The sequence below is a fragment of the Hippocampus bargibanti genome, linkage group LG04, assembly GCF_051943395.1.
Source record: "Hippocampus bargibanti isolate YZ-2025 linkage group LG04, ASM5194339v1, whole genome shotgun sequence".
In the NCBI taxonomy this organism is placed as follows: Eukaryota; Metazoa; Chordata; class Actinopteri; order Syngnathiformes; family Syngnathidae; genus Hippocampus; species Hippocampus bargibanti.
This window is the reverse complement of record NC_142737.1, coordinates 1,448,172-1,463,493: the sequence shown is the minus strand read 5'-3', so window position 1 is coordinate 1,463,493 and position 15,322 is coordinate 1,448,172. Positions and strand designations below refer to the sequence as shown.

The window sequence follows — 15,322 nt, the reverse complement described above, 5'->3', positions numbered from 1 at the left end:
CGGGTGACTTTATTGTCGCCAACGTGCATGGACTACGAAAGACATCGATGAAATACATTCCCGGATGTGGCACGTGTTGCGCGTTTCGGTGAAAATAAATCAATCAATCAATAAATTAAAAAATGACATCAAAATCAAGCGTCAATAATCGGGATGAACTTTTCCTACCTTGACACAGCACGAGCAGCAACGTCCCCCAGAAGCACGCGCGTCCCCCGGGCGCTCCCGCTCCTCTCCCCGGCGGTGTCTCCATCCTTCCCCGGCTGAGGCTCCTCGATGCCCGGCGTGACGGCTGCGCGTCTCCTCGGTGGGTGGCCGACTACGGCGAGTTTCGGCGAGTCGTCGTGGGTGACTTCATGGCGGAATCGTAGAGTCCAAAGCTTCCGAATTGAGGGGAACCGGAACGGAACCGGATTCCTAACCACAAAATAAAGCGTGAAGACTGTCGAAATTCCTTCCTTTACTTCCTTGTTTTCTTCTTCGCGTTTACAATCCAGAGTTGAAACACCTGTCAGAAAGTTGAGAAGAGCAAAAAAACAAGGAAACAAATCACAAGTCCGGTGTGGAAGGTGTGTAAAAAGTGAGTCACGTGACTCGAATCCATCTAAAAAGGTGACAACAGCGGCGACGAAGAAGAAGAAAAGATTAAAAGAAGAAGAAGAAATCAAAGAAGAAGAAGAAGATGAGCTCCTCTTGGCCAACCAACAGACACTGCGCTGCTCCAGCGCGGGGCTCTGACTATAACTCTCCGCGTGCTTGTGAGAGAACGCGCGTGCCCGTGCATGTGTGTGTGTATGTATAAAGTCGAGAATGGTTCGGACGCGGGACGGAAGGAGGAGGAAGAGGCGGGAGGGTCCATGTGGTGATGACGGAGGGGGGAATTTGGCAGTTTGACTGATATTTAAAACGGAAGGAGGTGGAGTGACCCATAATCGCCCCCCCCCCCCCCCCCCACACACACACACACACACGTACACGAACATTCATTTAGCTTCAAGTGAGTAAAACCTGTACAGTGTCGATGTGTTTTCTTCCTTACTTAATATTACTTAATATCTTTTTCGATTTATTAAATATTATTTTGAAAGTATATCATGCGGGGATTTTTTTGTTTATTTAATTTTCGGTTGGCTTTTCGATGTTTGCAATTTAGCATTGTTGAGCACATGCATTTATTTACATTGTAAAATCAATTCCGTAGTCCTTTTTAATAAATAATTAAAGTAAATTAAATTTAATTGACACATTTTTTACAGGTAGTTAATTTTCAATAAAATCATTGTGGATAGTGTATTATGTAATTTTTCTGTCTTTGGAAATTTTGTTTTATTTTCATGTACATGTTTTTTAATTAACGATAATATACGTTATGTATTCTTGATCTTTACTATAATGCTTATTATTTTACTTCAGAATAATAATTATTAATTGTACTTTTATTTTGCCTGTTATTTTAATGTGACTTCATTTTAATCAAATTTTTATTAACAATTATTATTATTAATCATTTTACCACACATCTACGTGTGAATAAATGTCAATAATGATTATTAAATTTTATTTTGTCGTCATCTATTTGAATGATCCCATAAAGTCTTTTTTGTCAAATAAATTCAAAATTCAATTCAAAACATTTAAACCACTCACGTGTCCATGAGCGATCAATAAGACGATCGAGTCTTCGAGGCTCCGGGAATGCGTGCGCGTGCGCGAGAGGAGCGCGTGCCCTCCGTGTATTATTCATCCGCTGACACGCGCGACACCTGTTCTCCGTGTAATCGATCGGCTTTTCCGGGGCGGGCGTGCACCACGTGACCGCACCTCGGTGAACCACTTTGTAATAAAACGCATCCACTTTCGATTGACTCTCGCCGACGCGTGCGCGTGTATGAGTGTACGTGTGTGTGCGTGTGCGTGTGTGTGTGCGTGTGGGGGCGCGTGCGCATGTGTTTGACTCTGGGGAATCTTTTGGGGAGGAGCAAGCGCGCTCTCTGGTGGCCATGAAGTGTAAATGCATCCACCTTCTCGTCAATTCGTCACAAGGAAGGAAGGTTTTTGTTTATTAGTTTAGTTTTGAGAACCAAATCGGCGAGTGTAGGATCGCAGTGCTGGATTTGTGAGTGTTTTTAAAATAATTATTATTTTAAGGGGTGCGACTAGTCATTTATTTTAGTGTGAGCGTCTCCTCGCAGGCTAATGTTGCTAATGCCACAAAGTGTTTGTTTTTTTGACAGATTTCAGACGATCACTAAACGCCACCCTTATGCGACTTTGTTAGCTCATCTTTAAAACTTTGTGCTGAAAGGATGTACGAGGAGGAAATACATATTTTTAAAATGTTTTTAATAATCGTCTTATAATCAGCCGCTGGATTTTCAAAACTTGTTTTAAGGCACCTTCACATGATTAAAAAAATCCCTAAAATGGCCGCTTCAAAACATTACGTCGCGTGTCATTGTCACCGACGCATTATTAGCTGTCTAGCTGGCTATCTCACTGGCTTTATATTAGCTATCTAGCTAGCTAACGAATGGGAAATATGTCGCTTTTTGACCAAATCGGTCAAAAAGCGAGTCGGATTGAGAGTCGGAGTGAGAGTCGGAGTGAGAGTCGGATTGAGAGTCGGAGTGAGAGTCAAGTGAGAGTCGGATTGAGAGTCGGAGTGAGAGTCGGAGTGAGAGTCGGATTGAGAGTCGGAGTGAGAGTCAAGTGAGAGTCGGATTGAGAGTCGGATTGAGAGTCGGAGTGAGAGTCGGATTGAGAGTCGGAGTGAGAGTCAAGTGAGAGTCGGATTGAGAGTCGGATTGAGAGTCGCAATGAGAGTCGGATTGAGAGTCGGAGTGAGAGTCGGATTGAGAGTCGGAGTGAGAGTCGGATTGAGAGTCGCAATGAGAGTCGGATTGAGAGTCGGAGTGAGAGTCGGATTGAGAGTCGGAGTGCGAGTTGGATTGAGAGTCGGAGTGAGAGTCGGACTGAGAGTCGGATTGAGAGTTGGAGTGAGAGTCGCAATGAGAGTCGGATTGAGAGTCGGATTGAGAGTCGGAGTGAGAGTCGGAGTGAGAGTCGGAGTGAGAGTCGCAATGAGAGTCACAATCAGAGTTGGATTGAGAGTCGCAATGAGAGTTGTATTGAGAGTCGGGTGTCAAAACATTATGCTAGCAGGCCTAAAAACGCCAACGATATGTATCTTTTGTACGCATGTCGTCACATTTTTTGATGAGACAACTTTGTGTTTTATTTGAAAAGTAGCTCCCGCATACACAATATGAGCATTACTGTTGGAGCATTACAACCGGAAAAAAAATGAGCGCAAAAATTGCAAACGGAACGCTAAATGATTAGCTGTAATGGCTAATCGCCACCTTTGGTCCTCATGGTGGTGGTGGTTATTTTTTTTTGAGGGGGTGGGAAGAGGCGGGGGGTTGATCTGTGATGGCAATATCCTTAATTTAGCATTTGTTCCAAAGTGCACAGAGGTGTGCGTTTGCTTCCGTGTATATATAATCGTGTGTACGTCCATGCTTATTTTTGCGCTCCTGTGGCGCACAATCACAGTGAAATTAGTGTAATTAAGTTGCCAGTCGCAACAGGCTTCTGTGGAGAATTAACATTTACGCTCGCGCGTGTACGTGCGCGTTTGTGCGGCCTAGGACACTTTTTCTGCTAGCGCAATTGCTAATAAAGATAGATTGACTCACACATCTATATATTAGCTGGTTAGCTGGCTATCTATTAGCTATCTATTGACTAGCTAGCCAGCTATCTGTTGGCTATGTAATAGCTAGCTGGCTCGCTTTCTATCTATTTGAGTTACTTGCGGGTTGAGTGAACGCTGGCGCGTGTGGCTGCCGCTGCTCACTCACAGAAAAACTAATCCTGTGTGTGTGAAGTGACCTTGAGAGTTTTGAAAGGCGCTTAGAAGTGAAATGTATTATGATCATTAAAAATTTTATTTGTTGGTTTTTCATTTTTATTATTTATTTCTTTTTTAAGGTTTAATTTTTACTTTTTTTATTAATTTGTTATATGTTACATTTTATTTATTTATTATATTTTATTTTTGTATTTATGTATTTTATTTTTTCATTTTTATTTTTTATTTTTTATTATGTGTTTATTTATTTATGTCATGGTTAAGTAGAAGAGCTGATTTGTATGGGCGGACAAGTACGCAGACCACAACAATAATCATCCCCATTTTTGCTCTAAATGTGTGTGACTTAGCCCGATTAGCTTGCGCGAGGCGAAACGCGTAAAAAGTTTCACTTTGGAGATAAAACTTTATTAAAATCATTTAAAACGTTTTTTTTTAAATCCAATATGTGACATTAATTTGACAGCTATATTCATCTGAATCCCCCCCAAAAATGAATTGACACGATGACCCCAGTGAGCCGTCTGAAAAACTAGCTAACGATGTGCGCCGTTTCATTAGCGGCTATCGTCTCACGACGCTCATTCATAACGCATCGGAAAAAAAGATGTCATCCATCACTGTCGCCGCTCATAACGCGTCATAGATTTGTGATAAGAGATGACGGAGCACTTTTTGAGTCATCTTTTCTATTTTTTTGGCCGACTTTGTTTTGTTTTATTGTGCAATCGGGCGCCGACAAATTGAAATGAAACCTGCGCCAAGGTCCGAGCTTTTATTTGAACGGCAGATGCTCCGGGTCGTTTGGAAAGGTTCGGCTTGCCGTGGTAACGGATTTAAAAAAAAAAAAGACAATTGGGACCAGACCCCAAAAGATCAAGCAAAAAAAAAAAAAAAAAAAAAAAAAAAAGAAATGTATCGCTTGACCATGGACCCCTTTAAATATAATAATAATAATAATAATAATAATAATAATAATAATAATAATAATAATAATAATCATCATCATCATCATCATTCATTTTAATACTAAGCGCCTTTCAAAACTCTCAAGGTCACTTTACAGTCACTGGATCAGTTTTTCTGTGGGTGAGCAGCGGCAGCCACACGCGCCAGCGTTCACTCGACCTGGAAGTAACTCAAATAGATAGAAAGCGAGCCAGCTAACTATTAGATAGCCAACAGATAGCCAGCTAATAGATAGCTAGATAGCTGGATAGATAGCCAACAGATAGTTAGCCAGCTAGCTAGAGAGCTAATAATAATAATAATAATAATAATAATAATAATAATAAGAAGAAGAAGAAGAAGAAGAAGAAGAAGAAGAAGAAGAAGAAGAAGAAGAAGAAGAAGAAGAAGAAGAAGAATACATTTCATTTGTAAGCGCCTTTCAAAACTCTCAAGGTCACTTTACAGTCACCGGATCAGTTTCTCTGTGGGTGAGCAGCGGCAGCCACACGCGCCAGCGTTCACTCAACCCGGAAGTAACTCAAATGGATAGAAAGCGTGCCAGCTATAGCTATTAGATAACTTTCAATCTGGATGGAAATTTATCCTTCTTGTCGATTGTGAGCGGACCCACAAAAAAAAAGTCACAAGAAGCTACATTTAAAATGAAAACAAAAAAATATATATATTTTATAAAGACAGTAAAATGTAAAAAAAAATCATAAAAAAAACAAACTCATGTGGATTTTTTTTGGGGGGCGGTGAAATTTGAGATAACAGAATCAATGATAAATTAATATGAATAATGACTTTTTTTAAATACAAATTAAAACAAACATTCACATGTAAGAAAATACAGTGATACCTTGGCTTACGAACTTAATTGGTTGCCAGTGTGTAAGGCGAAAAGTGTGTATCCCAAAAATTAATTTCCCATAGGAAACCATTAAAATGAGAATAATCCGTTCCCATGTCCCCATAAAACATACGTAATTTTCTACTTTCTAATTTTCTAAGCCTTAAAGGACAACCGACGCCTCTAGATAAGTTGTGTCCATAATTTGTAAAATGTTGTTAAAACTACACAAAGTATACCTTATTTTATGTATAATAAATGTGCTATGGTATTATAATTAAAGAAATAAACTGTAATGCATAATAAAGTGGTTTTATTGACCTTTGTGATGGTCGTTGAGGGCTTGATGGAATGGAGTGGCCGGTTTCCTCAGCATGAAACACTTGATGAGGAACGTAGCCTTCTTCTTCCACCATCTTGAGGAATGATCCCTTGTATGTTCTTTCTCTGCCATCATTTTACCTTGTTCTTCATCAATTGTGTTCTGTCTAGCTGGGTTGATAGCTTTTTGCATCAAGTGTACCGATGGCCTGTGCAGGTTATTCGTGGAGCCTGATTGATGGGAATTTTAACCTTGCAGTCTACACTCTGCCTTTGAACTATCAAAGTTGAAACGAGTCCAAATTTCACTGTGTTTTCTATCCATTTTCTCACTCTCGCTGTCTGTCGTCTGCCTGTCTCTTTAATGTTTAAACCACCTCCCTTCACTGCTGCGTTCGTCACCAATCACGGGGAATATAGGACGAAAACAAGCCACGAACGACGCAACAGCACATTACTCATTGTAGCAGCTCCGTGTGTATCCCGAAAAATAGTTTGTATGCCAAGGTAAAATTTTCATAAATTTAACATTCGTAAGCTGAAAAGTTCGTAAGCCAAGGGGTTCGTAAACCGAGGTATCACTGTACTGTTGTGTAAAAATGCACAACCGACTCCAAAATTGTCGTCGCTATGCAAGTTCGTAGGATGTAAATAAATCCTCAAAGTAAGATTGATTAGCAACACGAAGCTCGTTAGCGTCCACCACGGAAGCGCACGCAAACGTGGTGGACGCGTGACTTTGTTTGCGCATGCGCGTGTCAACGTTACTTTCCACTTTGATTGTGTTCACAGTGTCAAGCACTCACTCTGTAATTAGCACACAGCAGCCATCTGTCCAAACAAGCGCCGTCCCGCTCGCTTCGGCGCCATCATCCCCGACGCCGACGCTATTTGCCGTTCGCTCGCTCGCTCGCTGTCTCCATCTGCCTGTCTGATTCTGTTGACAAGCGCAAAAGCCGCCATCTTTTTTGTGTTTTTTTTATTTTTAAACATACACTTCATTTTTTGCCATCTGTGCGCCGCCGACACATATTTAAATCCTTTCGTTTTTATAATTGTCTTTTTGTTTTTGTTTTACACATTTTTTGGGGGAATTCTGACTTAGTTCTTACAAAACGACAACACCAGAACACAACTTTAGCCTCTCTATGGCATTTCCCACTCTGAATTAGCATTACGCTAGCAGGCCGAAAGACGCCAACGATATGTTGCTTTTAATAATAATAATAATACATTTTATCGGGTAAGATCGGCAATTATAAGTGAAATATATTATTATTATTAGTAGTAGTAGTAGTAGTATGATTAAAAGTCAATATTCAGTGGGTCCTGGAATTCAAGTGACAATGACAAAAACCCTGGCACTGGATTGGACATCATCTGGCAGTGAATGAGTGAATATATAATCATATTACATACATAACTAGACAAAAGACAGTGGGACCTTGGCTTACGCACTTAATTGGTCCCCTGACAGAGTGTGTCAGGCGAAAAGTGTGTATCCCAAAAATTAATTTCCCATAGGAAACCATTAAAATGAGAATAATCCGTTCCCAGGTCTCTATAAAATTTAATTTTCAACTGAATAAGCCTTAAAACTACAAACAATATACCTTATTCCCTGTATAATAAATGTGTTATTGTATTGTAATGCAAGAAATACACTGCACTGCATAATAAAGTCGTTTTATTGACCTTTGTGATGGTCCTTGATAGCTTGATGGAATGGGGTGGCAGGTCGGAGGGAATTGCTGTTTGGAAGGAGTCACATTCCATCAGGACTGTAATTAAAGAAATAAACTTGACTGTATAATAAAGTCGTTTTATTTACCTTTGTGATGGTCGTTGATGGCTTGATGGAATGGGGTTCAGACTTCTCTTCCTGTGTGATGAAAGAACGTAGCCTTCTTCTTTCACCATTTGGAGGAATGATCGCTTGTCAGCTTCGGAAGCTTTACTGTCAGAACTGGCTGTCTCACCATGACGAGTAATGAATCCCTGTACCGCGCTTAAAGTTCTCAAACCATCCGTTGCTAGCTTTAAAATCATCCCTAAACGGCGAACTGATATAATTTTATTCACGCTGTCACCGGCTAGCTGCTTTTCGCTAATCCAAATTAACAGAAGTTTTTCAACCTCTTTTATTGCCCGAGACCGTTTGCTTTAACAGCACGGAAACACCTTTAGCAACACACGCACCTTTAATAGCTTGTTTGTTGCGAAGGATGGTAGCAATGGTGGACTTAGCATATTGCTATTGGGTCGTGAAGTCAGACAAACGCACACCTCGTTCGTGTTTCTCAATGATCTCCTTCTTCTCCTCGACTGTAATTTTGTTTTGTGTCTTCTTCGGCTGAACACGAGCCTATGGTGGGGTCTTTTTCGGTCCCATAACAGCATAAATCAGCATAAATCCTTGAAGACGAATGACGTGTGCACTCAGAAAAAGGGGGTGTGGAAAGGTAGGCCGGCTGTGACGCTGTTCGGTCGTGTGGTTTGGTGTTCTTCCGCCGAAAATTACTACGCCAGCCGTGGTGGGGCGGCGCTCCGTGTGTATCCCGAAAAGTAGGGCGTATGCCAAGGTTTAATTTTCATAAACTTAACGTTCGTAAACCGAAAAGTTCGTAAGGCAACACCTTGCCTTATGAACTTTTCCAAGGTCCCACTGTTATATATATATATAGATATATATTATTATTATTATTATTATTATTATTATTATTATTATTATTATTAACACATTTATTATATTCCTGTGAATTATTTTTTGATCATTTTTGGTTTGCTTTTTTTTAAATGAAGAATTAATTGACATATTAGCTGTCAAAATGTTCGCAAAAGTGGGTAGGCTAACTATGCGGCTAACACAGCTAGCACCAGAAGTTGAGGGGTGAAAAAAATAAAACTTTGCAGCTACTGTACTTGTAACTTTAAAGTTTCAAAAAAAAGAGGCCTCCTTTTTTTTCTTGTTGTTTTTGTGGGGCTGATTATTTGTCGTCATCTGCCAGCCGTTGCCAAGTCGCCGGCTAATCCGCCGGCAAAGAACGGCTAAACCTCGACAGCTGCGGCCGTCAAGCTGCCACCTCCAAGAACACGCACAACAAAAACCAGATCGTTCGCGTCTCTTTAAAAAAAAGATGTTTTCGGCAAGAAAATCCTGAGCTTGGGCAGCCTAAAAAAGAAATAATAATAATACATTTCATTTATCAGCACCTTTCAAAACTCTCAAGGTCACTTTATAGTCACAGGATCAGTTTTTCTATGGGTGAGCAGCGGCAGCCACATGCGCCAGCGTTCACTCAACCGGGAATAACTCAAATACATCAAGTTAGCTAGCTAGCTAATAGATAACTAATATATAGCAAGCTAGCTAGTGAGACAGCTAATAGATATCAAATAAATAGCAAATAGATAGCTAGCTAGGTAGCCAGCAACCGTGACCTCGTTCAACCAGGAATAACTCAAATAGATCAAGTTAGCTATATAGCTAATAGATGACTAATAGCTAGCTAGCTATCTAGCTAATAGATAACTAATAGATAGCTAGCTAGATAGCTAGCTGGGTAGCCAGCAACCGTTCAACCTGGAATAACTCAAATAGATCTAGTTAGCTATATAGCTAATAGATGACTAATAGATAGCTTGCCAGATAGCTAGTTAGACAGCTAATAGATAGCAAATAGATAGCTATCTAGGTAGCCAGCAACGGTGACTCCGTTCAACCGAGAATAACTCAAACAGATCAAGTTAGCTACCTAGATAATAGATGACTAATAGCTAGCTAGCTAGCTAGCTAGACAGCTAATAGATAGATAGATAGATAGATAGATAGATAGATAGATAGATAGATAGATAGATAGATAGATAGATAGATAGATAGATAGATAGATAGATAGATAGATAGATAGATAGATAGATAGATAGATAGATAGATAGATAGATAGCAACAGTGACCCTGTTCAACCGGGAATAACTCGAATAGATCAAGTTAGCTAACTAGCTAATAGCGAAAACAGTCAAAGGAATAGCATTGGCGGTAATGGCGTTAGCATTCACGATTAAAAAAAAAAAACACTAACTTTTGGGCATGCCGTGACATCATCACTTTTTTACGATCCATCTTTCATTTTTTTTTTTTGCTATCGCTATATAGGAGCGAAAAATGTAAATGTAAATTTCTCCACTGCGAGACTATTAAAGGCAAATCCAATCCAATCCAATCCAAAAATAACCAACATAACAAATATCACGTTTTACATCCCGCGGCATCGTGACTTTTTGGTCCACAAACGTCAATTTTATTATTATATTATAGATTAGATTATTTATTCTTATTTTTGTTTTATTTTTTGCTGGGAAAAAAAAAGTCAAATGCCAAAACGTTTCTGCACCATTTTGCCTTTTTCGGTGTCAAATCTCCATCATTTTTTAATACAGAATTTCATTAACAGTATGTGGCGACACACACACACACACACACACACACACACACACACACACACACACACACACACACACACACACACACACACACACACACACACACACACACACACACACACACAGATGTGAGGCATTGGGCTTGTAGCAGCTTGTCGAGAAAAAAAGACAATAACAGAGGGAACATGCGAACAAATATGTGATGAATTTTAATTGTGCGTGTGTGTGTGTGTGTGTGTGTGTGTGTGTGTGTGTGTGTGTGTGTGTGTGTGTGTGTGTGTGTGTGTGTGTGTGTGTTATGGATGCTCCACTCGTTTCCTGCTTAATTCACATCCTACTGTGTCCCCAAGGCACACGCGTGCGCGGACACGCCAAACAAAATGTCTTGTCTCAGGAGTGTATGTTTCCTGTTGAGCAGGATTACACAAATCTAAAAAACAGGGGTACACAAACACACAAAAAACACACACACACACACACACACACACACACACACACACACACACACACACACACACACACACACACACACACACACACACGCCTTCCACTGAATATTCATAGCAAGCTGTTGCACCCCTGGCCTGGATCAATCCGTGACACGTGTTGTGTGTGTGTGTGTGCGTATGAGACAAATTAGAATTTAAAATAGCAAAATGATTCTTCTCCTTTAATCTCAGCACTCAGCATCCATGCACACGCATTGATGATAAGCGTTTGCAGCCAAAGCCAAAAAATGTCATGAACGGCGACAGTATTGCGCCAACTAGTGCCCAGGAGGACTTATTCCATGTCAAATATTTTTTTTTGCCTCTGGTATCGTTGGTATCTTTTGTTATCAGTTGCTATCGGCTGGTACCAGCTGGAATTGGTTGGAATCGGTTGGTATCGTTTAGAATCGGTTGGTATCGGTTGGAATCGGCCGGAATTGGCTGGAATTGGCTGGTATTAGTTGGTATCAATTGGTGTCGGTTGGTATCGGTTGGTGTCGGTTGGTATCAGTTGGAATCGGTTAGGATATGTCGGAATTGGTTGGTATCGTTTAGAATTGGTTGGTTCCGGTTGGAATCAGTCGGTATCGATTGGTATTGGCTGGAATCGGTTGGTATTGATTGGTATCGGTCGGTATCGCTTGGTATCAGCTAGTATTGGCTGGAATCGGCTAGTATTGGCTGGTATCAGTTGGTATTGATTGGTATCGGCTGGAATCGTCTGCTATCAGTTGGCATCGGTTGCCGTCAGTATCTGCTGGAATTGGTTGGTATCAGTCGGAATCGGTCGTATCGGTTGGAATCGGTTGGATTCAGTCAAAATCGGTTGGATTTGGCTAGTATTAGTTGGATTCGGTTGGATTTGGCTGGTATCAGTTGGCATCGGTAGGTGTCAGCATATGCTGGAATCGGTTGGTATCAGTCGGAATCCGTCGGTATCGATTGGAATCGGTTGGAATCGGTTGGATTCGGCTAGTATCAGTTGGAATCGGTTGGATTTGGTCGGAATCGGTTGGTATCGGTTGGTAACCATATCATAAGCAGCTCTCGTCTTGACCTTAGGTGGCATCAATTTAATATCCTAACTTGAAAAATGTGTTTAGCTCCGACAGCGCTAACAATGCTAACAGTGATTTTGTCAAGAAAGTTTTGGACTTTACTTTGCTTCGATCCACCAAATGTGTTGGAAATGACAAAATAATTAAGTCGCTAATGAGAGACTCATTTGCCCAAATCAAAAATCAAGTTTGGAGGCGTCGTTTTATCGTTTGTGATTGTTAATAAGTGTGAGAAGAAGGCATCTGAGCTCGCTCGACAAAAGGTCCCGGAAGAGGTGAAGCGCGTTCATATCGCAGATGCCGGTTGGGTGGGGGGGAATCTTCCCACAATTCCGAGTGGATTAATATGGACAACATATTTCGCCGCTAATGATTTCTGCCGCTCATTTAGGGGCGAAAAAAACTCCCACAAGAGGGATCAGCGATGTTATGAACACGTATGGATTCAATTCTTATTAGCTATCTGTCGGGTTTTAACTCCTTCACTTCCATTCACAAATATAATTATAATATTAAATAATAATAATAAATAATAATAATAATAATAATACATTTTATTTCTAAGCGCCTTTCAAAACTCTCAAGGTCACTTTACAGTTACAGGATCAGTTTTTTCTGTGGGTGAGCAGCGGCAGCCACGCGCACCAGCGTTCACTCAACCGATAACTCAAATAGATGGAAAGTTAGCTAATAGATAACTAATAGCTAGCTAGATAGATAGCTAGTAGAAAGCAAATAGATAGCTAGCTAGACAGATAGCCAATAGATAGCAACATGAGCCAGCGTTCACTCAACTCGGAATAATTCAAATAGATAGAAAGTTAGCTTAGCTAGCCAATCGATAGCAACATAAGCCAGCGTTCACACAACTTGGAATAACTCAAATAGATAGGAAGTTAGCTAGCTAGCTAGCTAATAGATAGCAACATAAGCCAGTGTTCACTCAACTCGGAATAACTCAAATAGATAGAAAGTTAGCTAGCTAGCTAATAGATAACTAATAAATAGCTAGCTAGGTAGTTAGATAGCTAATATATAGCAAATAGATAGCTATCCACGTAGCCAGATAGCTAGTTAGATAGCGAACATATAGCAAATAGATAGCAAATAGATAGATAGCGAGGTAGCCAGCTAGATAGCTAGCCAGGTAGATAGCTAACAGATAGCTGATAGCTAGCTATATAGCTAATAGATAGCAAATAGATAGATAGCTAAAAGATAGCAACATGAGCCAGCGTTCACTCAACTCAGAATAACTCAAAAAGATAGACAGTTAGCTAGCTAATAGATAACTAATAGCTAGCTAGATAAATAGCCAATAGATAGCAAATAGATATAGCTAGCTTGGTGTGTATTGTCATTTCACTTGGATACACACGCGCACAAGTTTTTTCATTCTAAAGGCTTCTACAGGGTCGATATATGCTTCTGTTAAAGTTTCACAAAGGTCCTCACAAATTCACCCCAAATTATTTTTTTGGGTGTGTATTTTCATTTCACACACTTTTTTACTCATTGTGTGTGTTTATGTGTGTGTGTGTGTGTGTGTGTGTGTGTGTGTGTGTGTGTGTGTGTGTGTGTGTGTGTGTGTGTGTGTGTGTGGTTAAGGAGAGGAAAAAGTTTATACCACAAAAAGTCAAACGATATTTTCACCAAATTCACTATAGGGGTGAGGACTTTGAATGTAGCCATTTAGAAACCCCACACCTGTTATTTCAGTTTCAAGTCCACTTTTTATTGCTTTGTTTTTAAAGAAAATGAAGTGGTGAATGGGGTGACATGTAGTGTTCAAATGGAACACTACTTCTTCTCTAAATTTATCAGCAACAGTGGTCCTCACTCCTTTTCTGGAGTTATCCGGACCTCACAAAACCATTGAAACAGGAATGTGTGTGTGTGTGTGTGTTTGTTTTTGTGTAGACACTGTAGCGATCAAATGTGTATTGTGTGTCTATTTAGTTTAGTCAGAGGGTCAATAGCAAGAGGGGAAGCCAAACTCGTATACGTGCTAACGTGCATGTGTGCGGGGTGGATCGATGCGATAGCGCGCTAATGGAGTGCGAGCGTGGGAAAGATGGAAGGAAGTACGTACTCATAAGAAGTAAAATAGATCACGGAAGACGACTGGATTTCATCAAGGACAAAAAAAAAAAAAATTGAAAATAATGCAGTCAGGTGAGCTCAGCCGAGAGAGAGACATCATTTTAAACATGTTGGATTTTATAGTTGACGAAGGCGAAAATGTAAATAGTCACCAGATGCTTGGTCGGGATTTTACACGAAAAACATTCAAATAAAATAATATATAAATATAAATTGTCGTATGTAAACCACAATAACAGTCATTAGTTTTGTAACTTTTTTTACTTACTGCTAACCCACAAAAACCTTATCTTGTGACTGTAAAGTAGCGATCTATTAGCTAGCTAGCTTTCTATCTATTTGAGTTGCTTCTGGATGGACTGAACGCTGGCGCATGTGGCTGCCGCTGCTAACCCACAAAAACCTTATCTTGTGACTGTAAAGTAGCGATCTATTAGCTAGCTAGCTTCCTATCTATTTGAGTTACTTCCGGGTTGAGTGAACGCTGGCATGTGTGGCTTCTGCTGCTACCCCACAGAAAAACTTATGCTGTGACTGTAAAGTAGCTACCTTTTAGCAAGCTAGCTAGCTAGCTTTCTATCCGAGTTACTTCCAGGTTGAGTGAACGCTGGCGTGTGTGGCTTCTGCTGCTACCCCACGGAAAAACTGATCCTGTGACTGTAAAGTAGCAACCTATTAGCTAGCTAGCTAGCAAGCTTCCTATCTATTTGAGTTACTTCCGGGTTGAGTGCACGCTGGCGCGTGAGGCTACCGCTGCTAACCCACAACAAAATAAAAAAAATATCCTGTTACTGGAAAGTAAATGTAAATATAAATATATATATATATATACTACAAATAAATAAATTTAAAACCTAAAAATATGAAGAAAAAAAAAGTATCAAAAATATACCATATTTGCCAGTGTATTATAATAATAATAATAATAATAATAATAATACATTTAATTTACAAGCATCTTTAGCTGGCTAGCTGTAATTCTTTCCAGTTGGCTGGCTAGCTATCTCGCAAGCTATCTATTGGCTATCTACGAGCTAGCTAGCAAGCTTTCTATCTATTTGAGTTACTTCCAGGTTGAGTGAACGCTGGCGCGTGTGGCTGCCGCTGCTCACCCACAAAAAAAAAACTTACCCTGTGACTGTAACGTGACCTTGAGAGTTTTGAAAGGCGCTTAGAAATGACATGTATGATTATTCTAAAATAAAATACAAATATTTTTTATACATTGAAC

At 40.1% G+C, this 15,322-nt stretch overlaps 1 protein-coding gene across 1 annotated transcript in view; it reads right to left on the bottom strand.

The window, feature by feature from the left end:
* LOC148898669 (transmembrane protein 132C) overlaps nt 1-6,905 on the bottom strand; it is a 128,932-nt gene extending 122,027 nt beyond the window's left edge. Inside the window, exons 1-2 of the mRNA XM_088993477.1 lie at nt 6,806-6,905; nt 169-508 (exon numbers count right to left, since the gene is read on the bottom strand). Coding sequence (XP_088849603.1) covers nt 169-253 — 85 coding nt within the window. The 5' untranslated portion in view covers nt 254-508; nt 6,806-6,905. The remainder of the gene's footprint in view (nt 1-168; nt 509-6,805) is intronic.
* Nucleotides 6,906-15,322: the final 8,417 nt, after the last annotated feature.